This window comes from Hemicordylus capensis, chromosome 6 (assembly GCF_027244095.1).
Source record: "Hemicordylus capensis ecotype Gifberg chromosome 6, rHemCap1.1.pri, whole genome shotgun sequence".
Taxonomy (NCBI): domain Eukaryota; kingdom Metazoa; phylum Chordata; class Lepidosauria; order Squamata; family Cordylidae; genus Hemicordylus; species Hemicordylus capensis.
In genome coordinates this window covers 77,757,113-77,784,057 of record NC_069662.1, presented here as the reverse complement: position 1 = coordinate 77,784,057, position 26,945 = coordinate 77,757,113, and the positions used below count along the sequence as shown (strand labels likewise).

General features: G+C 41.5%; 1 protein-coding gene across 3 annotated transcripts in view; it reads left to right on the top strand.

The window, feature by feature from the left end:
- LOC128331814 (uridine phosphorylase 1-like) overlaps positions 1 to 26,794 on the top strand; it is a 36,237-nt gene extending 9,443 nt beyond the window's left edge. For 2 of the 3 annotated variants that reach the window (XM_053265707.1, XM_053265708.1), the window contains exons 3-8: positions 3,447 to 3,564; positions 19,440 to 19,598; positions 21,178 to 21,292; positions 21,410 to 21,619; positions 23,218 to 23,364; positions 25,058 to 26,794. In XM_053265707.1, coding sequence (XP_053121682.1) covers positions 3,447 to 3,564; positions 19,440 to 19,598; positions 21,178 to 21,292; positions 21,410 to 21,619; positions 23,218 to 23,364; positions 25,058 to 25,197 — 889 coding nt within the window. In that variant the 3' untranslated portion in view covers positions 25,198 to 26,794. The remainder of the gene's footprint in view (positions 1 to 3,446; positions 3,565 to 19,439; positions 19,599 to 21,177; positions 21,293 to 21,409; positions 21,620 to 23,217; positions 23,365 to 25,057) is intronic. The other variant, XM_053265709.1, reaches the window with a different exon arrangement.
- Positions 26,795 to 26,945: the final 151 nt, after the last annotated feature.

The following is a 26,945-nucleotide window of genomic DNA, read 5'->3' as shown; positions in this document are numbered from 1 at the left end:
AGTGTACGTCCCCTCACTTCCACACCTGAGCACACTTTTCTTGTTTACACACACCTACCTCTAGAAGCCAGTTGATCAGTATTATGATCTTTCAATTTATTATTTTTCAATTTTTATTGATGTTTTTGAGCAATAGCAATCTTTGCCTGAAGGGAAAGATTGCTTCTCCCACCTTTTCTGTGCCTCTCTCTATGATTGAATCAAGGGCAGCAACAGTGTTGCAGGATACATTGTGACCATAGCAGAGGCATTCGCTTCAATGTTTCCTCTTACTCCTCTGAGATTGTGGTGATCATGGCAGTGTTTTAAATGCCAGAAGTCATGCCTCAACACTTTAAAGTGTGCATACTGACAAAATGAAGGATGGATCCAATTGACATTTGGGTGGCATAATGACCTTGCAAGCAGCTACCATGCATACAGTTTTCATACCATTTTGACAAACGAACTAGTGTTAAGCATTTTAGTGATTTCCTGTTAGAGTCTATGGCCAAAGCATTAGGCAAGGAGTTGAGAAAAGACAAGTGCAGCAGCCTCTATGCCCCCACTCTCAGGCTGCAATATCTAATGATCCACCTCCTCCTTCTCTGCTTGTCTGTTAGATTCATCCCATAGGCATTTAATTTTGTTTTTAAAAATAGAGTAAACCCTATTTGTGCTAAAGCATTCAGCATTGCCCCCATGAGCCACCTAATGGCACAGTAGGGAAACAACCTGCCTAGAGAGCAGGAGGCTGTGGTTCGAATCCCCGCTGATGTGTTTCCCAGAATATGGGAAACTCCTATGTCGGGCAGCAGGATTATAGGAAGGTGCTGAAAGGCAACATCTCATCATGGGTCAAATGGGCCATAACCCAAAGTTTGGCTTTTAAAAAGCCAAACCTGCCAACCTTGCAATACTGCATGGGAGATGGCAATGGGAAACCCTTCCTGTATCCTACCAAGAAAACCACATGGCTCTGTGGTTGGCAGGAGTCGACACCAACTCAACAGCACAATGTATTCCCCCATGCCTCCCAGTAAACAAAGTAGCAGCAATTTAACTGAATTAATGCTCTAGTTCGAAGGGAAATAAAAATGAAAGTGTGTATAGTGTTGTAATCAAGTCAGTGGGGGGACCACTGGGTAAGAGGAAAGGGGTACCATTCATCAGCAAATAATTTATTAAGACATTAGCAACGAAGTCCAGAGAATTAGACACTCTTCATTTCAATCCAAGTAGTGCAAAAACTGCTAGGTGCAGATATTAGAACATAAGAACAGCCCTGCTGGATCAGCCACAAGGCCCATCTAGTCCAGCATCCTGTTTCACACAGTGGCCCACCAGATGCCTCTGGGGAGCCCACAGGCAAGAGGTATGTGCAGGCCCTCTCTCCTGCTGTTGCTCCCCTGCAACTGGTATTGAGAGGCATCGTGCTTCTGAGGCTGGAGGTGGCCCTCAGCCATCAGACTAGTAGCCATCGATAGACCTGTCCTCCATGAATTTGTCTAAACCCATTTTAAAGCCATCCAAGCTGGTGGCCATCAGCACATCCCATGAAGTGTTCCCTCTAAGACATGCACTCATGCCTGTGCTCACAAGTTTTTTGATGTCCGCTCAGTTAATTTTAGATCCCACTCAGGTTGAATCAGGAAGGCCCTACTCTGAATGCATATGTGCACACACTGCCTTGATGCTCCCGCCCAGAAGAAAACTCATTTCACACACTAATGGGGAAAAAAAATAGAGAGAACACTGATCCCATGGCAAAGAATTCCATAGATTAATTATGCGCTGTGTAAAAAAGTATTTCTCCTTGTTGTTCCTAAATTTCCTGACCTTCAGTTTCATGGGGTGATGCCTGGCTCTAGTGTTGTGAGAGAGGGAGAAAAATTTCTCTCTGTCTACCTTCTCCACTCCATGCATAGTTTTATACACCTCGATCATGTCTCCCCTTACTCGCCTCTTTTTCAAAGTAAAGAGCCCCAGATGCTGTAGTCTTGCTTCATAAGGAAGCTACTCTAGGCCCCTGATCATCTTCGTTGCCCTCTTCTGCACCTTTCCCATTCCTACAATATCCTTCTTAAGATACGGTGACCAAAGCTGTACGCAGTACTCCATATGTGGCCGCACCATAGATTTGTATAAGGGCATTATAATATTAGCATTTTTATTTTCAGTCCCCCTCCTAATTATTCCTAGCATGGAATTAGCCTTTTTCACAGCTACCACACACTGAGTTGACACTAGGGATGTGCCTGGAACTGCTCCTCTGCATTTCAGAGGTGGCGGGGGTTGGGGGAGGGTGCACTCACTGCTCCCGCCACATTTCCCCCGCTGGCGTTCTGTTGTATCAAAGCCCCTTGGGGCAGCAGTGTACCTCCCTGCCGCCCCATTGCCGTCCTTGGCCGGAAGTGGCTGAAAGTACTGGCCGCATGCCCAGCTGCTGTGCATGCATGCACATGCAATGGGAGCACACATGCCCAGTACTTCCGGCCAAGGATGGCAAAGGGGCAGCAGGGAGGTACACTCCCGCCCTGAGGGGATTTGCTACAATGGAGCGTTGGTGGGGGAAATGCGGCGGGAGGGGTAAGTGCACCTTCACCCACCCTTAAAGGAGCACCCCCACCATCTCCGAAAGCCAAAACGGCCCCGGTGGCCAAAACATTTCGGAGGCTTCTATAATGGCCTCCAAAACGTTTCGGGTTCAAGTCTATTTGACACTTTCAATGAGCTGTCCACCATGACCCCAAGATCTCTCTCCTGGTTGGTTACTGACAGCTCAGATTCCATCAGTGTATATGTGAAGTTGGGGGGGGGGGTTGCCCCAATGTGCATTACTTTACACTTGCTTACATTGAACCACATTTGCCACTTAGTCACCCGCTCCCCCAGTTTGGAGAGATCTTTTTGGAGTACCTCACAAACTGTTGTGGATGTCACTACCCTGAATAGTTTAGTGTCATCTACAAATTTGGCCACTTCGCTGCTCACCCCAACTTCTTGACTGTTTATGAACAGGTTACAGAGCAGTGGTCCCAGTACTGATCCCTGGGGGACCAGGATCCAGCAATGACAGGGATTGCTGGGATCCAGCGATCCAGCAATGACAACTCCTCAAGCAGTTTACTGTGGGAACTCAGAAGCTCCTGCAAAAGAGTTCCATCTGGAAATCCTCCTGAACATTTGTAGAGAGAGTACACATATTGACTCTCTCAATAGATGCTGTATTGAATGCATGAAGGTCAGGAGTGGAGCCTGCTGCTGCAGTCCTACTCTCTCCTCACTGTGTCTATTCACTCACACACAAATGTCTTTCTGTAAAAGGCTACTATGTCAAACAAGTCAAATCTTCTAATTAAAAATACCAATTAAGATGTTTGGACATCACATCAATAGCCTACCTTGTTTAAAAATACCTGTTTCTGTGTCATTAATTTATACCAATCTACTCTCTTTTCTGACAGAGAAACCCCCATTTATGTTCCCAACCCACATCTTGAGAAGATGAAAGAGGATGTCCTGTATCATTTTGCTCTTGGGACTGGTACCCATGATTTCCCTGCTTTATTTGGAGATGTAAAGGTAAGGAAACAAGTATTATAATGCAAGATTACAAACAAACATTGCTTGTGCACTGTACCTTACAAGCCTCTGATTATGGAAGTTTGAAACTGAACAACTAAATACACCGCTAAGTGACAGAGTCTCCCCATAAAATTAAAGGACATTTTATGCCAAAAGATGGCTCATTCTGCTGTTTTTATTGTAGTTTAAGTGACCTAGCTCGGTTGCAGATCTGTTCATATGGTTATGAAAGGCTTCTTGATGTTTAAATAGAAGTTTTCTTTCCTGGTGCATGTGCATGGCTGTGTTTCTTGTTCTAATGTCAGTACGTAAGGTCATAGTTTTGTGTTGAGAAAATGCCAGCAATTTCTGCCACCTTAAACTGTTTTCTGTAGATTAATCACATTTCTTCAGAGTTTACTGTTATTTCCAGAATAAGGCATAAGAAAGGTCCAAAGTGCTTTATTAAGAGCAGTTCCAACACAACAGCAGTACAAAACAACCTACACTGAAGAGCCTCCCAGCTGCTTCGTTTCCCTTTTTATCCAAATCCTCTCAGCGGGCTTTCACTTTCAAGCCTCTTAAGGCAAAGTACAACCCAAACTTTAAAAGCACAGCCCACCACATTTCTTCTCCTCTAAACAAGTTCAAACTAAACAATTTTACATGACAATCTTTAGTTCAAACCAGTAAAGGTCTCCCTCGGACCGGCTGCCTTTAGGAAACTGCCATATACTGAGTCAGACCACTGGTCTATCTAGCTCAGTATTGTCTTCACAGACTGGCAGCGGCTTCTCCAAGGCTGCAGGCAGGAATCTCTAAACCCCGCCCCCATTACCTGATGTGCCTTGAAATCCCCCACCCCCGAGTTACAGTACTACCAGCATATACTTCATAACGTTGTGGGTTTCCAAATCATTGTGTGTAATTATTTGTAGATATATCATGTACAAACAACCACTTTGTATATAATTGTGCTTTGGCAACGTACTGTATGCTTTGGTAGTCTGTTGGTTCAATAAAAAAATCTTGTCCTATTAAAAAATAAATAAAAATCTTGTCCTATCTTGGAGAAGCCAGGGAGGGAACTTGAAACCTTCTGCTCTTCCCAGAACAGCTTCATCCCCTGAGGGGAATATCTTGCAGTGCTCACACATCAAGTCTCCCATTCAGATGCAACCAGGGCAGACCCTGCTTAGCTATGGGGACAAGTCATCCTTGCTACCACAAGACCAGCTCTCCTCTCCTTTCAGCCTTGGCTCCCAAATTGGTTCTGCTGATTAGAACCCTTCCCCACGTGAACCTCTGGTATAACTTGTGGTCCAGATACTAAAACAAAACTATCTGCTTCCCCTGCCTTTTCGGTTACAGGAGTGAGCTATTTGCAAGTATAATGGACTTTCCTCTTAATTATTTTTGAGGGGGTGTAAATCTACTCTCTTCTTTATACAGTGGTCCCTCGACTTACAAACTACTCGACATAAGTATTTTTCGAGTTACAAACGGCAGTTTTAGATCCGGTTTTAGATGCGGTTTTTTCGACTTACAAATTTTTAGATGGGGTTTCCTCGACTTACAAATTTTTAGATGGGGTTTCCTCGACTTACAAATTTTACATGCGGTTTCCTTGACTTGCCTGCCTGTTTACTGCCTGTTTATTCTTGAAAAGAAATGTTCCTGTGCAGTTTGCAAGCCTTACTGGGGGTCTGGGTCTTTTTTCTAGGCTCCGGAACACATTAATCCGTTCCCAATGCATTCCTATGGGAAACCGCTTTTCGACTTACAAATGTGCATTCGGAACGGATTAATTTCGTAAGTAGAGGGACCACTGTATATAATCCCTGGTTTCTTAACCCACATGAATGAATCACATTCAAATCTTCACCCTTTCACCCCCACACTGTTGGTCTGTATATACTCTGGATTCTTCTTGTTTCTTTTCCACCATTCTCCTCATGACCAATTTCGAGGCAACCTCTGATCTTGGTCTTACTATCCTAGCAACATTCAGTCTAATAAACATCATCTATGGACGCCTGGGCCCATAGGAGGGTCTTCTATGTGGCTGCCCCTCTTCTTTGGAACACTCTTCCCCCCAGATTCATTCAGCCCCCTCCTTAGTTGCGTTTAAGGCCCTTCTTAAGAACTACCTGTTTCACCAGGCTTTTGCCCTTTAATTTTAATTTTTAAAAATTTTGTTATTGTTATTGGTGTTGTTGTTCACCTCCTTCACCAGAGGAGGCAGTATACAAGAAATTTATCATCATCATCATCATCATCATCCCTGTGCAACAGTTCTGCAGTAATCTGTGTCATTGAATGTAGCTGTATATACCTGCAGAAATTAAGTTGTGAAGGTCCTCCACGTTTTTCCTTCTAGTTTTGCTATTGGCAAGCTACCTTTCAAGGTTCTATTGAATCTCTCAGTCTTCCCATTTGCTTGGGGTAGTACATTGGTGCCCTATGTAGAATAGTGTGTTCCACTAGAAAGGTTTCAAAATCCAATGTAGTAAACATAATCCATTGTCAGAAACCAGATCTTTAAGATTTCTTTCCCTACTGAAAACTGAAAGAAATTTAATAGCTGCAACAGAGGTGGCTTGTGATGCAAAAACCACTTTAGGACATTTGCTATAGTGCAATAGCATAATGGTAATCCACAGGAGCCCCATCAGATAAGCTTACAATATCAATGGCTACCTTTCCCCATGCAGCATCTGGAAGTGGAATGGGCTGCAATGGTGTCACCCATGTTACTGCTGTCTTATCATGCAGTTGGCAAGTAGTACATGATTCTATCAATGCTTCTTCTTGGGAGTCCATCCCTGGCTACCAATACAAATCCCACAGCCTTTGTTTTGTTCTCACAATTCCTTGATGAGTATCATGTGGCAACTGTATAAAAGTCTGCTGTAATTCTTCTGGCACTATCAGCCAATATTCTCCACACAGAACATATTCACTTTGTAATGAAAGCTTCTCTCAAATGTTATAAGACAGTAGCACAGGTGCAACTTCTCTTTCATCCTTAGGCCAATTGGCCTCCATACATTCCTATAATTTCTGCTGAATTGGACATGCCACACATGCAGCCAGAAATTGTTTTTTTTGCAACTGTAGTAAGTGCACGAGAGAGAAATACAACTACCTCCTCATCACCCCCATCAAATAACTCCTCTGAAGATGACAGCAGCAATCAGGATAAGCAATCAGTAGTCACATTTTGTATCCCTAGTCTGTACTCCATTTCATATGTAAAGGAAAGCAATTTTGCAGACCACCTAGTAATGCGACGGGTGGCTCGTCCCATTCTTTTTATAGTCAACAATGCTGTCAAAAGCTTATGATCAGTATGTAACTTAAACATGTGACCCCATAAATGTCCTCCATTTTTCTATAGCCCCCACACAAGCAAGTGCTTCTTTTTCAAAAACTGAATATTTTCTTTCCATGTCCGTGTTCTTGACACAAATGCAAGTCTTCTCTATATTCCCCTCATGCAGTTGGATAACTATATTTCCCAAATCATAATCAGAAGCATCTGTTGTCGGAATTAAGTCTCATAGGATCAAACAATGTCCATGCAAAACTATCAATCAAACTTCACATTCTCAAAACTAGTCTGCATAGCTGCTGTCCAGTTACAAATCCCCTTAGCAATTCCTCAAGAGGCTCCACCACAGATGCATAATTTGGAATAAAGTTTTCATATCAAGCGGAAAGGCCCCCCAAAAGAATACAAAGTATGTGTATTGCTTGGAGGAGGTTAGGTTTCAATCCCTGTATTTAAATTCTAACTCCCAGGAAAAAGGTCGTTTGCCTCCATCTACATTTTTCAAGTTAAACCTGCTGCTGCCTTAATACAATCCAAGATTGACTTCAAATTGCTTTCATGTTCTTAATTATATCATCCAAACAACATTGTATCCGTTTTGATTTTTCAGAATGATAGACATCCTGGAACACACTAAGTGCTGATGCAAGCCCATAGGGGACACATTTAAAGCAAAAAAGTTCATCCTGAGTAACAAACTCTGTGAGGTCTCTGCTATCTTTATGTAGCATGACCTGGTGATATGCACTTTGTAAACTGAGGGTTCGAAATATCTTTGCCCCCTGCAATTCTGCAAAAACTTCCTCTATATGTGGGAATGGAAGTCTATCAGCCACAATGGCCTTATGTGGTTCTCCTAAATCCACACCAAGACAAATACCGCCCTCTCTCTTCCTGGTCACTACTATAGTTGAAACCCATTCTGAAGACTTGAGTCTCAATAATATCCTTTCCCAACAGCACCTTAAGTTCTTCTGACACTGCCTTCCTAAGCATAAATGGTGAACGTCATAGCCTTCGCTGTATAGGTACTACTTTCTGCTTCATTTTAAGTTTGTGAACTGAGCACAGCCTGCTTGTTGAAACTGGTGTTTATCCTCCCTTACTGTCGCAACTGGTGTTTGTACTGCAGGAGTCTAACTAGGAAGAAACTGCCTGTCCATCCATTATCCCCAAATTCAGTGCAACAAATATCTCTCTCCCAAGAATAGGGGTGCAACTAGATACTATTTATTTATTTATTTATTTATTTATTTATTTATTTATTTATTTTTACACTTATATCCCGCTTTTCCTCTGAGGAGCTCAGAGCAGTATACATGGCTATTTTTATCCTCACAACAACCCTGTGAGATAGGTTAGGCTGAGAGATACATGACTGGCTCAGAGTCACCCAGTGAGTTTCATGGCTGAAAGGAGATTCGAACTCTTCCCAGTCCTAGTTCAACACTCTAACCACTACACTATGCTGGCTATACAACATAGATCTGCAGCTGTACTATATAACCCAAAAGTTACTTTTAAAAAGGTAAACATCCCTTCACTAGGATTTGATTTTTAAAACATACTAGCTATAATTTGGCTTTAGTAAGTGGTAAAGGTAAAGTGTGCTGTCAAGTCGATTTTGACTCCTGGAGCCTACAGAGTCCTGTGGTTGTCTTTGATAGAGTATAGGAGGAGTTTTCCATTGCCTCTTCCCGCACAGTATGAGATGATGCCTTTCAGCATCTTCCTGTATCGCTGCTGCCTGATATAGGTGAAACTTACCAGTGGGGATTTGAACTGGGAACCTTCTGCTTGCTAGTCAAGCATTTCCCTGCTGTGCCAAATCCCCAAAATATTGAACACAGACAAGTTCTAGCAATATAGAAATTGCTGAGCCAGTATCCAGCATCAGTTTCATATCTTTTGAAATCACCACAACTGCAACACATATTAATAGTGAACATAATTTCCTCTGCAAGGAAAGTAGGACTAATCTTGTTCACACTCAAGATAGTTACATCTGGTACTGTAACTACATGTGCCTGCTGGGTAAACTAATCACTATTGCATAGTTCAGCAAAGTGTCCATTTTTATTTTATTTTTTTAACATTGAGCCATCTTAGCAGGGCATCCTTTATGAAGTTGGAATGATCCATAGCAAAAACAGATTTGCCCAAACACTTGGCGTTGTTGGGCCAATTTATTACTCCCTCCTTCTTCACAACCTCCAAATTGCTTCACCATAGAGTTTTTACATAGAAAACCCACAATTTGTACTTCGTTTCCTTTGTCCAAACTCATGCTCTTCGCTTCTGCCACAGCTCTCTCAATTTGTTTTGCAATCATAGCTTTTTCCAAAGTAAGGTCTGTCTCTAGCAGCAAGTGTTCTCAAATACAAGGCAGAGATGTTTTTTCAATTAACTGGTCTTTGATCATTTCATTTTCCATCACTCCAAAACTACATGAGCCTATTAAATTTCTCAAAGCAGCAATATACTATAGATTCTCCACATTTCTGTTCCCACTGGCAAAAATGTATAGCAGTTCACTATCACATTCAATTTTGGCACAAAAGTTCTTTAAAGCTGCAGTGCAGTCTCATACTTATAATCAGCAAGATAAAAGGTAGAAAATATACACTGTCCTTCAGTTTCCAAACAATGGGAAAGTAATGCACATTTCCTTGCTTCAGGAATCTCTTCATCCTTAGCTGTCGATAAGATTTCATACATCCAAATCCAAACAGGAAATAAATCTGGTGGCTCACCTGGACTCTGAAGAAAGGGGGCAGTGAATTCATTGAAAAATAAGCCATTCCACCTTCATCACCAATTTAACTTATATTCAGTAATATCCAGTTTGACTTATATTCTGTATATCCAGATAGCACCAATTTGTTATATCCAAAATAAGGCATAAGAACAGTCCAAAATACTTTATTAAGAGTGGTTCCAACACAGCAGCTGTACAAAACAATCTACACTGAAGAGCCTCCCTGCTGTCTTCCAGTCCCCGTTTTATCTACTGTCCCTCTCATTTGGCTTACCCTTTCAAGCCAGTTAAAGGCACAGTACAACCCAAATTTGAAAAGCACAGCCCACAACATTCTTTTATATGGTTTAGACCAGTGTCCTCTAACAGGGATTCCCCGATGTTGTTGACTACAACTCCCAGCATCCCCAGCTGCAATGGCCTTTGGCTGGGGTTTATGGGGGTTGTTGTCAACAACATCTGGGAATTGCTGTTGGAGGGGATACTGGTTTAGACCCCTTAAAATCTTTGCTCCTTTCCTCTGAATCAGCTGATCAACACCTTTACTGAATGATGTTATGTAAAATGAAATAAGTGGTGCAGTGTGATGCTTGCTTTCTTCCTCATTTGCATCTTGGGGTGCTGCTGTTACTGAGGCTGTCCACTGTCAAAGACACCCTGCATAGAGTTCTTTGATGAACCATTGGTTTGTGGTAGTGCTGGAGGCCTTTGCACAGGCACAGTAGGAGTTAACCATTGCCACATTGGCTACCACCAAGGAGGGGAAAGAGCACAGCTGCTGGGTCATGTGGTAGCTGTATTGCAAAACAAATATAACTCTTTCTGTCAGTATTTTTGTTTGTTTGTTTGTTCATTTTACATTTTATATCCCGCTCTTCCTCCAAAGAGCCCAGAGCAGTGTACTACATACTTGAGTTTCTCCTCACAACAACCCTGTGAAGCAGGTTAGGCTGAGAGAGAGGTGACTGGCCCAGAGTCACCCAGCAAGTATCATGGCTGAAAGGGGAATTAAACTCGAGTCTTCCCGGTCCTAGTCCAGCACTCTAACCACTACACCACACTGGCTCTCAGTAGCTGGCAACCCGGAGAGAGGCAGGCACTCCCGGTACTTTCTTGGTGCTCCTGCCCACATACCACTGTGGAACCTCTCCTAGCTGTCAGAGCAACAACCAGGCTTTCTGTATGTGCTGCCCGGCATTCTGCATGATGTCTGGTTTATCCAGATTAATTCTTGCATGACTGGATTTTGCCATAGTTTCAAAAGAAATGCAGAGTAAGTGATTTTAAAAATATGTAATGAAATCAATTGCATTTAGTGAGCATGTAAAGCATTTGAGCATGGTGGAACTATTTGTGCTGCTTGAGCCTGAGCAAAGGGTTTGTGAAGCTTGAAAGTGTATATACTTTGCCAGAAAGTAGCTCATTCTCTTTTTGTGTGTGTGGATAACCTATCAGACAGGAGTGCATTTTTTCTTTCTATCCAATGTCTTTTCTGTTCCTGCTCATGTGAACCTATAGATATGATATATTATATATCGCCTGTTTGGCCTGTCCAATTGCCCCTGAATTATGGGAATCACATTTTCGGAAACTCTATAGCAACCACACATTTAAACCCCAGATTGACCTACATATAGATACTTTACCTTCCTGGCCTACAGTCTCCACCTATGAGGTAGAACAACTAATTATGCAGCTGAAGGGTGGAAAAGCACCCGGGAACGATTACATCCCTCCAGAACTATTAAAGGCTCATATAGACTGGTGGGCCCCAGCACTGGCTCTTTTGTTCACCTATATAGACCAAACTGCACAATTCCCTCAGGAGTGGGGCTCAGCCATGGTGGTCCCGATCTATAAAAGAGGAAATAGGGAGGATCCCTTTAACTACAGGCCAATTAGCCTTTTGAATATAATAAGTAAATTGTACGCCAAACATCTGTGTGTAAAACTTTGCTCTTGGATGGAGCAGGAGCATATAATCCATGATGAGCAAGCAGGTTTTATACCGAATAGATCGGTTATGGACCATTGCTTAATTTTACAACAACTTGTGGATAAACAAGTTAGGGTCCATAAAGGACCACTGTTCGCCGCTTTCGTGGACCTTAAAATGGCCTTTGACTCAATTTCAAGGAGTCTACTATGGACTAAATTGGCTAGTACATCTATAGATCAAAGGCTTTTATTATTGCTCATCAAGCTCCATGAGAACTCCTCTTTAAGAGTACGTTTGGACACTGCCGGCAATTTCACCAATTTAATTCCAACAGAGAAAGGTGTGCGGCAAGGGTGTGTGTTGGCCCCCTATTTATTCAATCTGTATATTAACAATCTGATTAATCGGCTGCAAAATGTTGATATCCATGCACCTAAATTAGCCAACAAAAAGATCCCGATCCTGATGTATGCGGATGACGCGGTTATTTTATCTCAAACCAGGGTCGGGCTCAAAAGAGCTTTAGATGTTCTAACATCTTATTGCCAAGAGGAACACTTGACGATCAATTATAATAAATCTAAAATTATGTGCTTTAAAAATAAACCAAGGATATTTACATGGACCTTGGATGGACACAAATTAGAACAGGTCAATCAAATAAAATATCTTGGGGTGGTTTTTCAACAAAATGCTGGGAGAGCGGCACATATGAGAATGGTAGCTGACTCAGCAACACGCAGTGTGGTGGCAATTAACAGATTTTTCAGAACACAGGGAGCAGGTTTCAGTCCTGCGGCTTTAAAACTGTATTCAGCAAAGGTTATCCCTCAGCTCTTATACGGGATCCAACTGGGACCTTATGCGAATTTTGACATGCTAGAAAGAATTCAATCAGGCTTTTTGAGAGCTATCTTTGGGACTACAAGATGCACCTCAAATGTAACACTGCGCATGGAGGCCGGCCTCATAAAGATTGAATCTCGTGCCTGGCTTTTAATTATTTACTTTTGGTTGAGAGTCCACCTACACCCGGTGGGCCTAATTCCTCAGTTTCTATCGTTAAACCCACAACCGCAGTGGTGCACTGTAGTTAGCAAAAAGCTTGCTGCTCTAGGAATAGACCCTGAACAACTGCTGGAGTTAAACTTGTCAAATGCGAAAAGAATAGTAAAACAGCGTTTGACAGATATTGAATTGCAAAATAACCGGGCCTCTTTGACAGAATTCTACAAAGGAGTAAGAACTAGATGGGATCTTTCACCAGCAAATTATTTGTCCCATATTACACTCAGCAAATTCCGGTGGGCATTTACAAGGGCGAGAACAAATTCTTTTCCCTCTGCATTATTAGCCGGGAGATACAGTGGTGTTCCCTTGGAAGAACGCTACTGCAGATGCGGCAGTGGGGAAATAGAATCTATTGAGCATATTCTCTTATCCTGTAAATTACATAGGCAACCAAGGGAGCACTTAATTTTACCTCTGGTCTGTAAACAGACAGATCGATCTGCTGAACAACTTGTTAAATACTTACTTTCTGATGAAAATGTTTTAAATTTTAACTCCGTAGCCAAATTTTGTTATATTGCTTTTAAGATGTATAATGAGAACCTATAGAGTTTTCTATAAATTGTTCTGCTGTTTGCATGCATGGATTGTTTGGTCTAGGACCGTAAATAAAACTTGACTTGACTTGACTATATCGCCTGTTTACCTTCAGGACTGCCTCTCCCGACCAGTCCTGAGATCTTCTCAGGTTGCCCTTCTTTCAGTCCCTAGTCTCAGAGAGGTCCATAGTACTAGGCCCATGGAAGGGCTTTCTCTGCTGCTGCTGCCCCTTCACTTTGGAATTCTCTCTCCCCCCACCCCGCCCAATTCAATCTGCCTTCTCCCTTTCAGCCTTTAAAACCTCATTGAAGACATTTCTTTTCCGCGAGGCCTTTGCCCTTTAAATTTTATTTTATTTTATTTTAACCTTGGATGCTGTTCTTGCTTTGTACACTGCCCTGAGTCTGTGGATTGGACAGTATATTAAATCTTTTTCATGGGGGGGGGGGGATTGAGGCGGGCACAGAAAGGGCAAAGCAATCAATCAATCAATTTATTTATTTTGGTCATAGACCAGTTCAATAAGCTAAAAACAGTTTTTTTAAAAAAAGATAAAAACAGCAATAAAAGTTCATTACACCATGTGAGTCTGTATTTGACATATTATATAGCAAAATTTAGCCACCATATATACAACATCAGAATTTAGATTGGTAAGCCAGTAATTTAAATAAAATTCATCTTGATGACCAGGGAAATTATTCAAAAGCGGGGCTATTAATTTACATCTTACTTCTCTATAATAATCGCAATACAACAGGACATGAGCGGTTGTTTCAATATGGCCAGATCCACACGGACACACTCTAGATACACTTGACGTGCCTGTGAATCTTCCAAATAGGACCGCTGTAGGTAGAGCATTTAGTCGGGCAAGGGTAAGGGCTTGCCTGAACTTTGGTATCAAATCACTACTTAAATATGGAGCTGGCTTTAGCTCAATATTCTGACTACCAAGATATATACCGCTCGGTAAATTTGCCTGTCCCATTTGCAGCTCTATATCCTGTATATGCTGTATAATCAAGTGCTTAGCTCGATCAAATCCTAATCTGGTTACCTCCATTGAGGAGAATCCATATGCTGATAATTTTTCCATGATTCCTAATTCCCAATTAGATTTAAAGGAATCCTCCAGGATAAGGTATACCAACCCAACCTTTGTAAATACAAGCTTTAGCCAGAAAGGTATAATAGCTTTCCAATAACATGATTCGATTGTGGTCAGTCCCACCTGTCTTCTAATAACAGAATTTGAGACACACTTTGGAAGTTGAAGTATACTTCTTATAAATTTAGTTTGCAAAGATTCAGTCATGGCAAAATTAGTAAAAGTACCTAACTGTGAACCACACATTATTTGCGAAAGTACTTTGGCAGCAAATAGTTTTAATGCAACAGGTATATACCTAGCTCCACGTGAGAAGTGAAATGACTTGATTCAGTTTATTGAGGTTTGAGCGCTCTGGATAATATGTTTTTGGTGTACATTCCGAGAGCCAGATGGATGGAAAACCACTCCCAGGTGCTGATTGACAAAATTATTTTAGAAAATTGCAAGAGAAGAAAAACCAATCCAAGTGTTGCATGGATTGACTACAAGAAAGCCTTCGACTCATTGCCTCACACATGGATACTAAAATGTTTAGAAATAACTGGTGTCAGCAAAAACATTCAGATATTTATTTAAAAAGCAATGAGCATTTGGAGTACAATCAATGGTGAGACACTTGGACAGGTTAGCATTAGAAGAGGTATTTTCCAAGGGGACACACTATCCCCTCTGTTGTTTGTAATCGCCATGACTCTACTTTCACAAATACTAAACAAAACAGGCCTCGGATACCAAACTTCTAAAACATCAAGTAAAATCAACCATCTGCTGTACATGGACGATCTGAATTTGTATGGAAAGTCCCAGTCAGAAATCGAATCACTGCTAAACACTGTCCGTATATTCAGTAGCGATATGGCAATGGAGTTTGGACTAGACAAGTGTGCTGCATTAATAATGAACAGCGGGAAAATAACAAAAACAGAAGGAATAGAACTGCCCAATGGATGCAACATCTAGAATCTGGAAGAGAAAGAACATTACAAATACTTGGGCATTCTCCAGGCTGATAACATTGCACACACTGAAGTTAAAAGAAAAATTGGAAGTGAATAGGAGAGTTAGAAAAATCCTCATCAGGAGAGTTAGAAAAATCCTCAAGTCCAAACTCAATGGCGGGAACAGCATACAAGCCATAAACACCTGGGCTATACCTGTTATCAGATATACTGCAGGAATAATAGACTGGACCCAGGCAGAGCTAGAAACGCTAGATCGTAAGACCAGGAAAATCATGACCATCAATCATGCTCTGCACCCCCGCAGTGATGTAGATAGGCTATACCTCCCTCACAGCTCAGGTGGAAGAGGAATGCTGCAAGTCCATCAGACAGTAGAGGAGGAGAAAAGAGGCCTTGCAGAATATATCAAGGACAGTGAAGAAGATGCACTTCAAATGGTCAATAACGAGAAACTGTTAAACACCAATGAAAGAAAGCAGGCCTACAAGAAAGAACAAGTCAAAAACCGAGCAGAAAATGGAGAAATAAACCACTGCATGGTCAATATTTGCACAATATAAGTGGAAAATCAGAAATTACCAAGACCTGGGAATGGCTTAAGAATGGCAACTTGAAGAAAGAAACAGAGGGTTTAATACTGGCTGCACAAGAACAGGCACTAAGAACAAATGCAATAAGAGCAAAAGTCGAAAAATCCACCACAACAGGAAGTGCTGCCTTTGTAAAGAAGCAGATGAAACAGTGGACCACCTAATCAGCTGTTGTAAAAAGATCGCACAGACTGACTACAAACAAAGGCATGACAAGGTAGCAGGGATGATACACTGGAACATCTGCAAAAAATACAAGCTACCTGTAGCCAAAAATTGGTGGGACCATACAATTGAAAAAGTGGTAGAAGATGGAGATGCAAAAATATTATGGGACTTCCGACTACAAACAGACAAACATCTGCCACACAATACACCAGATATAACTGTAGTCGAGAAGAAAGAAAAACAACTCAAAATAATTGACATAGCAATACCAGGGGATAGCAGAATAAAAGAAAAAGAAATAGAAAAAAATCACCAAATACAAAGATCTACAAATTGAAATTGAAAGGCTGTGGCAGAAAAAGACCAAAATAATCCCAGTGGTGATTGGCACCCTAGGTGCAATTCCAAAACAACTTGAAGAGCACCTCAACACCATAGGGGCCACAGAAATCACCATCAGCCAATTACAAAAAGCAACTTTACTGGGAACAGCCTATATTTTGCGACGATATCTATAATAACCAACAGTATTGATGATAAAATCCCAGGCCCTTGGGAAGGACTTGATGTCTGGATAAAACAAACCAGTCAATAACACCTGTCTGACTGTGTAAACAAGAAATAATAATATCTATATCTACCTGAATATAAGACTCCTCTGAATTTAAGATGACCCCCTTAAAAATGCAGTTTATGTAAAGCTTAGACCTGTATTTGTCCAAAAGGAAGAGGTCTCCAAATTTAAGTAAAGTGTGGTGTCAAGTCGATTTCGACTCCTTGCGCCCATGGAGCCCTGTGGTTTTCTTTGGTAGAATCCAGGAGGGGTTTACCATTGCCTCCTCCTGCGCAGTATGAGATGATGCCTTTCAGCATCTTCCTATATCGCTGCTGCCCGACATGGGTGTTTCCCATAGTCTGGGAAACATACCAGTGGGGATTCAAACTTGCAACCTTCTGCTTGTTAGTCAAGCATTTCCCTGCTGTGCTACTTAACGTGGTTCCCAAATTTAAGAAAACCCCCCAATTCTAGCATCAAAGAATTGAAACCTAGTCTTGGATTCAGATAAATACAGTAACAACAACAATAATAATCTTTATTTGTTAGCTCCCCATAACAAATAGTTCAACACAACAGTAAAAACATCAAATTAAAACACATAGCTCAGACCAAACAAATTACAATAGAAAATACAAAATATAATACAAAACATTTAAAAACATCTTTACAAATCAATTTTAAAAAGCCTGAGTGAACAGAAAGGTTCTCACCTGGCATCTAAAAGAACTAAGTGATGACAATGAGCAAGCCTCACTGGGGAGGCTTATTCCATAGATAGGCTGCCACCACCAAGAAGGCCCTCTCTCTCCCTAGTAGCTCACCTCATATGGCAGAGACATTTGAAGCAAGGTTTTCAAAGAAAATATTAAGGTCCAAGTTGGGACATAAGGGGCAAGGCACTCTCTCAGATAACATGGTCCCATGCCATTTAGGGTTTTAAAGGTTAAAACTAGCACTTTTTCAAAATCAGGCTGGGAGCCTGTGTGGCTGACGAAGCACTGGCATGATATGATCAAAATGTCCAGTCCCAGTTAATAATCTTGTGGCCATATTTTGGACCAACTGCAGTTTCTTGAATAATTTCAAAGTCAGCCCCATATACAACACATGAAAATAATATTGTATTTTTCTTCTAGTACTACTACGACAAATATTTATATAACACTATTCAACCAAAGTTCTCAAAGCAGTTTACATAGAAAAATAACACATAAATAAGATACAATTGACTGAGAGGGTGGTGGCCAACCAGCTGCAGGCAGTCTTGGAGGAAAATGATTATCTAGATCCATTTCAAACTGGCTTTAGGGCTGGCTATGGGGTTGAGACAGTCTTGATCGGCCTGATGGATGACCTTTACCGAGGAATTGACAGAGGGAGTGTGACTCTGCTGGTTCTTCTGGATCTCTCGGCAGCGTTCGATACCATTGACCATGGTATCCTTCTGGATCGCCTGGGGGAGTTGGAGATAGGGGGCACTGCTTTGCAGGGGTTCCGCTCCTATCTCTCGGGTAGATTCCAGATGGTGGAGCTTGGTGACAGTTGCTCCTCAAAACGGGAGCTGCTATATGGAGTCCCCCAGGGCTCCATTCTGTCACCAGTGCATTTTAATATCTACATGAAATCGCTGGGTAAGGTCATCAGGAGATCTGGTGCTGGGTGTTATCAGTATGCTGATGACACCCAAATCTACTTCTCCTTTTCATCTTCAGGAAATGGCACTCATTCTCTAAATGCCTGCCTGCAGGCAGTAATGGGCTGGATGAGGGAGAACAAATTGAAGCTGAATCCAAGCAAGACGGAGGTGCTCATTGTGGGGGCTCAGAATCTGAGGGATGAGTTAGATCTCCCTGTGCTGGATGGGGTTACACTCCCCCAAAAGGAGCAGGTGTGCAGCTTGGGAGTACTCCTGGACCCAGGCCTCACCCTGATATCTCAGGTGGAGGCCATGGCCAAGAGTGCTTTCTATCAGCTTCGGCTGATTCAACAGCTGCGCCCATTCCTTGGAGAGGATGACCTCAAAACAGTGGTGCATCAGCTGGTAACCTCCCGGCTTGACTACTGTAATGTGCTCTATGTGGGTCTGCCTTTGTACGTAGTCCGGAAACTTCAGTTAGTTCAGAATGCGGCAGCCAGGTTAGTCTCTGGGGCAACCCGGAGAGACCATATTATGCCTGTCTTGAAACAGCTACACTGGCTGCCGATATGTTTCTGGGCAAAATACAAAGTGCTGGTTATTACCTTTAAAGCCCTGAATGGCTTAGGTCCGAATTATCTAAGAGAGCGCCTTCTTTTACATGATTCCCCACTGCACGTTAAGATCATCTGAGGAGGTCCGTCTCCAACTTGCCACTGGTTCATCTGGTGGCGACGCAGAGGCGGGCCTTCTCTGTAGCTACTCCTGGGCTGTGGAATGCACTCCCGGAAGAAATTTGTAATTTGAGATGATTGCTGTCCTTCAGGAGAGCCCTTAAAACCTACCTATTTGGCCTCGCCTTCCAGGGTTTTAAATGATTAACTCTTTTAATTTGTTTTTAATTGTTGCCCTGATTTTCAGGGCTTTTAGCCGTTTTATTGGTTTTATTGTTTTAATAGTTTGATTTTAATTGTTAATTTGTTTTAATTGTTTTTATTATGCTGTCAACCACCCTGAGCCATTTTGGAAGGGCGGTATATAAATCTAATAAATAAATAATAAATAAATAAATTGCAATGGAAATAAATATTGTTAGAAATAATATGAACTGTTCTTTTTTTTTTAACCTTTTTTGAGTCTGTGATTTACTGTTCATACACTCCAGTAGGATGTGTAATATTCTGACAGTTTTCTCTCTCTTTGTTAATGCTACCTCTACTAGTTTGTATGTGTTGGAGGAAGCCCTTCACGGATGAAAGCTTTTATCACCTACATTGCTGAAAAGCTGGGAATTGGCAACTCTGGTTGTGACTTTCCCAATATTTGTGCAGGATCGGATCGCTATGCAATGTACAAAGCAGGCCCTGTGCTGGCAGCCAGTGTAAGTGTGCTAAAGATTTGAGCATATGTGGTTCATGTGTCAATGTTTGTAAAGGAAAAAAGATTAGTCTTTCCTCACCTTTATTATGAGGTGAGAAAAAAATGGAGGATTCTTTTTTGTTTGAAGTTTTATAGTCACAACAAAATTGTCTATTTAAAAATCTCTGAAGGAGCTTACCCTTATCATATATTAGAGTCATATGTGTATCTAGGGAGGGATCTGCACAATACAACTTGTTTTGTGTGTCCCGTGTAGGAATGTGCACGAATCGTGTTTCAAGATGCGATTCAGAACACATCCCCTCCCTCTTTAAAATGGAGGAGAGCAGGTGCATACCTGCTCCACCCTTGCTCACCATCACTTCCTGAATCAGTGGTGCTTCTCCCAGCTATCTTCACATACTGATGGTGCTCTCCCCCAGCTGCCCCTGTGCGACACAGGCATGCAGATCACCTCTGCACATACACAATTACCTTTTGCATGGTTAGCTAACCACACAAATGGCCCCTGTTCAATGTGCATGCCAGCAGCTGGGGGAGAGCGCTGCTCGCATGTGAAGATAGCTGGGAGAAGGAAGCACTGCTGGTTCAGGAAGTGACAGCAAGTGGCAGAGGAGCATGTATGCACCTGCTCTCCTCTGTTTGAAAGGGGCAGGGGATGTGTTCCGAATCACATCTCGAAATGTGATTCATGCACATCCCTGGTCTGGTGCTGGGGTGGGGACTTGTGCTTCTCAAATAACAACCTGTAACACACATTGCTTTTAAAAATGAGGCAGCTTTCAAAAGATTTTACAATGCATAATGTGGTAGGGCAGCAGTTGAAAAACAAAAAAGAGTTCAGGATAGATCCCCACCCCACTGGTATCCAGCTTTAATAGAATTATAAGATTGGGCAAAATGATCAGAATGTCCAGATCCAGCCCCCCTCACTTTGGCAAGGATGAATCATTCACACATAGAATCATAGAATTTTAGAGTTGGGACCAGGGGCGTAGCTAGGGGAGAGGGGAGCTGTGCCCGTCCCTCTCTCCGGCGGCCTCTCAGAGTGAGGGAAATAATGAAGAAAATAGGGAGGGATGGAGCTGGATGGTCCTCAGGAGCTGGGGCCCCCGGGTTCTTTGAACCCCTTTGCTCAATTATAGCTACACCCATGGTTAGTACTTTATTTATTTATTTATTTATTTATTTATTTTTGCATTTATATACCGCCTTTCGTTAAAAGACAACCTCAAATGCAAAAAAGTTAAAACATACAATAAAAAGACAATAAAAACATCAAGCTAAAAAGTATAAAAACATAGAAAAACAGGCATAAAAACAATACAACAGATAAAAACACACAGAAGCAGCAGTAAAAAAGGTTATGTAAAAGCCTGGGTAAAAAGCCAAGTCTTTACAAGCTTTCTAAAAGCCGTGATGGAGTCCGAGGAACGAATGGCCACTGGGAGAGCATTCCAGAGTCTAGGAGCAGCAACAAAGAATAATCCAGACTATTGTGTTATAAACAGAAGGCAATAAATGATATGTTAGAATTCATTGTGAATTTCCTCCCCGCCCCCTCCTGTTTTTCATTTCAGCATGGAATGGGGATCCCTTCAATTGCAATCATGTTACATGAGCTCATAAAGCTGCTTTATCATTCCAAGTGCTCTAATGTAACCATCATTCGCATTGGTACATCTGGTGGAATAGGTATTTCTTCTAAACGTTGTTTAAATGTTTTCTTTAAAGAAAAAATGTTTTACGTTATTGGTTTGTGATGTCTAGACATAAATATGAAACATATTTGCATATCCTTTTTAAATGCAGGTTTGGAGCCAGGATCTGTGGTGATCACCAAGCAGTCTGTAGATGCCACCTTCAAACCTCAGTTTGAACAGGTCATCCTGGGGAAGTCTGTAATTCGCAACACAGACTTAGATGAGGAGCTGGCCAAAGACCTGTTGGAGTGTTCCAAAGAATTAGATCAATTCAACACAATCATTGGGAATACTATGTGCACTCTGGATTTTTATGAAGGTAAGGCTCATGCAGTGCAGCCCCATTTATCTGGATAAGAAACCAAGCAAAAGAGCAAGGAGATGCAATATTTAGATTACCAGGTGTTGTGCACAACATTTGCTATTTGTGTGGGATTAGATTAACGTGGAATTAGATAGAAACATGGTTCTATCACCTTCACCATGGCAACTGCGCTATTTCCCTTTGGTAACTGTGACAAGCTGTGGAAACCTTTCAACTGTGGAGCTGAAGAGAGGGTAGGATTCACTGTGCAACTGTGGGAATGATCTCCAGTTAGCAAGCACACTTAGTGAATACTTAGGTTATGCTGTAACTTAAAATAGCGGAATTTGACAGTAGTCAGTCACTGAGATAATAACCCGGTTCTAAAAATTCTCCCCTCCAAGCCTAAGTTTCCTACTATCAGATCTGCCTAGATACATATATGCCTAGATACAGCATCCTCATCCTTTTGAGCATTTTTCTAGCTTCCTAAATTGCCCTTTGCTCTGGACTGAATGCCCTACGGGGCTCCGCATGGCACTCCTCCTCCTATTTATATACCACTCTTCAAACAAGGTTCTCAAAGCGGTTTACAAAGAAAAATAAATAATACATAAATAAGATGGTCCCCTGTCCCCAATGGGCTCCCAATCTAAAATTAAACATAAGGCAGATACCAGCAACAGCCACTGAAGGAATGTTGTGCTGGGTTGGATAGGGCCAGTTGCTTTCCCCCTGCTAAATATACCATCACATTATTATTATTTCTTGTTTACACAGTCAGACAGGTGTTATTGACTGGTTTGTTTTATCCAGATCTCGAGTCTTTCCCAAGAACCTGGGATGGCTGAATTTTATTGTCAATGTTGTTGCTGCTGTTATAGATATCGTCGCAGAATATAGGCTGTTCCCAGTAAAGCTGCTTTTTGTAACTGGCTGATGGTGATTTCTGTGGCCCCTATGGTGTTGAGGTGCTCTTCTATAATTACTTGGAACTGCACCTTTTGCTTATAGACCGATAACCTGCCTGCCAACCATGTTCAAATTATTAACTGGAATAATAGCAGATGAAGTGATGCAACACTTATTAACTAACAAACAGCTTCCAGTTGAACAGCAAGGAAATTGCCCGAATAATAATAATAATAATTATTATTATTTATTATTATTTATTACATTTATATCTCGCTTTCCCTCCAAGGAGCCCAGAGCAGTGTACTACATATTTGCGTTTTCTCCTCATAACAACCCTATGAAGTAGATTAGGCTGAGAGAGAAGTGACTGGCCCAGAGTCACCCAGCTAGTATCATGGCTGAATGGGGATTTGAATTCGGGTCTCCCCGGTCCTAGTCCGGCACTCTAACCACTACACCACGCTGGCTCTCCAGCGTGGAGACACTTTAAAAGGTGTCTCTTTGCTCAATTAGCAGGGGTTATAGCAGTAGCAGTAAATAGCTTTTACTGCTATTTCTAGTGATGAATCTGGTAGTAAAACTCACTTCCAGAGTAAGGCATTAAGGGGAGTTTGGTTAATTAGGCAATTCAATTGTTTGAGGCCTTGTTATAGAGGTTTCGCTACTCCTATAAGCATCTGTATTTAATAAATTTGTAGGTCAAGCTCGCCTTGATGGTGCAATCTGCTTATATACTGAAGAAGAGAAACTGCAGTATTTACAGGCAGCTTATAAGGCTGGCATCCGAAACATTGAGATGGAATCTTCTGTTTTTGCAGCCATGTGCAATCTTTGTGGTATCAGAGGTAAATGCATGAGTGCAGTCTTATTTAATCCACTTGCTTCAAATATATATTTAATGCTTTTAAAGAATAATTATTGGTCCATATGTATTAGACCACCACTTACCTAATAACTGATGACAGATGATAGTTTTTCCCAAGAGTGGAAGGTGGTTTGAAAAAAGGACCACTGCTCATCCTGTTTTTGCTTCAGCTAAAGTTATTTGAATTGTGTTTAAAACTCTTTTACAGAGGTATCTGAAAAATATCAAGTGGCTTTAAAGTCACAGTAGATCCTTAATGAAATGGTGGAAGGGTTGACAACTTCTTTTATTTCCTAACTACTTGTATATATGGTTAGATGATGTTTCCAACTACTATTTCTGATCTTTAATCTATGCTCTAAATAAATATCAGGTTGCACACTACTTTTGAACCCTGTAGTCCTATGCTTTTCAAATGGTATCCCAGAGAACTCTGGGGTTCCTCAGAAGCTTATCATGTGTTAATCACTGAGAAAATCAGTAACAGCAGACAAGCTTCCCAGAAAGTCAGGTTGTCCATCACTCCTGATCTTCTGTAATGTTAGGTATGTTTCAGGATGTACTGTCAGTTCATGAAATGCAATGATGAGAACTAAGAGGCCTGGACTACACTCCCATGAACTGAATGTGCAACCAATAACATATCCTTGAACCTTCCATTATGCACAGGGGCTCTGTGGCAGATATGAAAGATGTTTTTGGCAGACCAGAAAATGTAAAAAGGTTCCTTTGCAATAGAAGAACTATACATCTCTGACTCAAGCTAAATTTTTCTTCCATAGCTCACAATGAGCCTTTTGTCCCACTCTCAGAAGCCACGGGAAACACAAACATATTTAACAACTCTTGTGTTGTCCCCATTTGGCCTTCTCTTATTTTGACCAAACATGCCTCAGAGTTCAGTCTGTATGTTTGATCCGATGCAGCTTGCTGGGTGGTATACATTGCTTCCTACTACTATTTAATTTTTGGTTTGATCCTTTTGGTTCTGAGTAGTCAATGTGAGATATTTGGCAGCCTCAGTTAATCCTAACTAACATCAGTAGAAGTTCAAAAAATGCTAGAAATGCAGAATGTATAGTTAAGAGCTAGGTTGGTTTGAATGGGAATTATTTAGGCTCAAGGGTGAACAGAAGGAAATCATTTTGGAATCAGACCGAGGGTCCATGAAGTCCAGCATTCTGTTTCTACAATGGTCAATCAGATGCCTCTGATGGTAGAAATATAAGGCAGTGGGCTCATTCTTGACACTCCTGGCAGGGTATGAGAAGTGCCCAGCCTGGGCTGGAGATCTGGGCCTGGACACAATTGATGGCCATGTGTTTACCAATATCAAGGGTGGGAGGGGAGTGTGATCATGTGGGAGGTGGCAGCTGGGTAGGATGAGTACACACTGCCCAGATTCCATCCCCAGCATTTGACCAAGGTAGGAAGAATAGCCGTCCTACTCAGCTGCCATGTTGCACATGCTCATGCTCATGCTCCCCTCCTCCTCGCTTGATGTTTGCAAATACATGACCACCAGTCGGGAGTGGGGCCTTGCACTTACTCAGGCTGGGTGTTCTCCTACAATGGTTGTGTGAAGAAGCATGTTGTTGTCCTTTCCCATTGTTTGCAGTGTTATTTTGAACTAACTGTTGGGTATTTGTGGCTCTGTTTTATAAACCTTAAAGGTGCTGTGGTATGTGTCACACTTCTGAACCGACTTGAAGGCGACCAGATCACCACACCTCATGATGTACTGAGTGAATATCAGAAGAGACCACAGAAATTGGTGGAACACTTGATTATGAAGCAACTTGGGAAAAAGTGACCTTCTTTATACTGTACATAGAAACTCAGGATTTCTTCAAATCTGAATTTATGATGAAAATGTACTTTATAACTGCATTCGCAGTAGCACTGAGCTTAATTCTTCATAGCACTATGTTGTAATTCTAAGACTCAACAGGCATAATTTTTAATGAGTTACAAATATTTTGAAGTCTGAATATATTATAAAATCTACTATTAAGAGGAAACTGTGTTGATTCAAGTCCTATTGAATTTGAAACCAGTGGAACATGATTGTTGAATGAAACCAGTAGAACATGAAACCAATTTGGTCATGGCAGACTTGTTCTATTGAAAGCAATGGGACCTTCAGCATGATCCTATGCATGCTGTATAGTAAGAAGTAAGTCTCAGTGGCTGACATGTTTCACAGTGCTATGAACACAGGAGAAGCAAAGAGACTGGCATGGAGCTGTAGTGCAGCCTTGTTGTGCAACCCAGCAGAGTGGGAGGGGAAGCAATTTTTAGTGCTTGCTTCTCCCTCCAGAAGGACTTTTCATTTCCTGGAACATGTCCCTGAGGATTACACAACCATCAGGGACATATTCCTAGAAGTGAAAAATATTTCTGGTGTGAGGGGCACTTGCTCCAGAAATCACTCCCCACTCCACTGCAGCTGGACTGTGCAACAAGGCTGATGCACAGTTGTGCATCAGCTTATTTTCAATTCCACAGTGCTTCTTCTGTACCTGTAGCACTGTAGAACATGTCAGCCAATGAGTTCAGTGGACCTTACTCCCAAGTAAGTGTGTCTAAAACTGTAGCTTTAGAAACAATTAACTTTAGTTGACCCAAGAAACTTTAGTTGACTCATAGATTTCTGTTGTTCATGACTCAGCAATTTCCCCAGATAAACTCATGTGATTTATTTAACATTGAACATTATATTGATATTTATATAATGGATGTTTAACACACCAAAGCAGCAATTTTATTATCAACAAGACTTGCAGGTTATTTTCATATTGTTTTTGTATTTAAAAATGTGCGAATTTATTGGTTTTCTAAGTATTTATTGCTGCTTATGTATCGAAAAAGAGACAGGTAGTTCCAGGACAGATATTCAAAGAAGTGTCAATTTTAATCAATTTTAAAATAACTGGGAACCAAATTTGGGGGTTTAAAAGACCCCCTTTTATTCAATGTATCCTCATAACTATAAAGAATATGCTTAACTTTTACATCTATAATGTCCAGGATGCTTAACCCTGCAAAACAACCCCACCCCCCAACACCCACCCCCAACATTTTGCATTAAAAAAATCTGAGTTCCGCAACCTGCATATATTCCACACACTTTGAATTCATTCTATTTCAGCTACTTTTGTGAGAAGGGGGCCATCGCTCAGTGATAGAGCACACGATTTGCATGCAGCAAGTCCCAGGTTCTATCTTAGTATTCCTACTAAAAGTACTTTAGGTGGTAGGAATGGTAAAGATCCTTTTCTGCCTGAGACCTTGGAAAGCGACTGCCCAGCAGATCAGACAATGCTGGGACTAGTGGTCTGACGCAGTGGAAAGGCAGCTTTGAATGTTTAAGAAAACACATGTAATAAAGCAACTGCCATTTGATTGCAGCTGAAGTTGTCTCTTCTCTTCTGTTTTTCAGCTAGTCCATGACTTTTACTAGAATAAATGACACAGTACCTTTCTCTGTGACGCACTACTCTCTCCCACGCAGACCAGTTCAGTCTATAATTTTATTTCCATGTGATATCAACTGTGGTG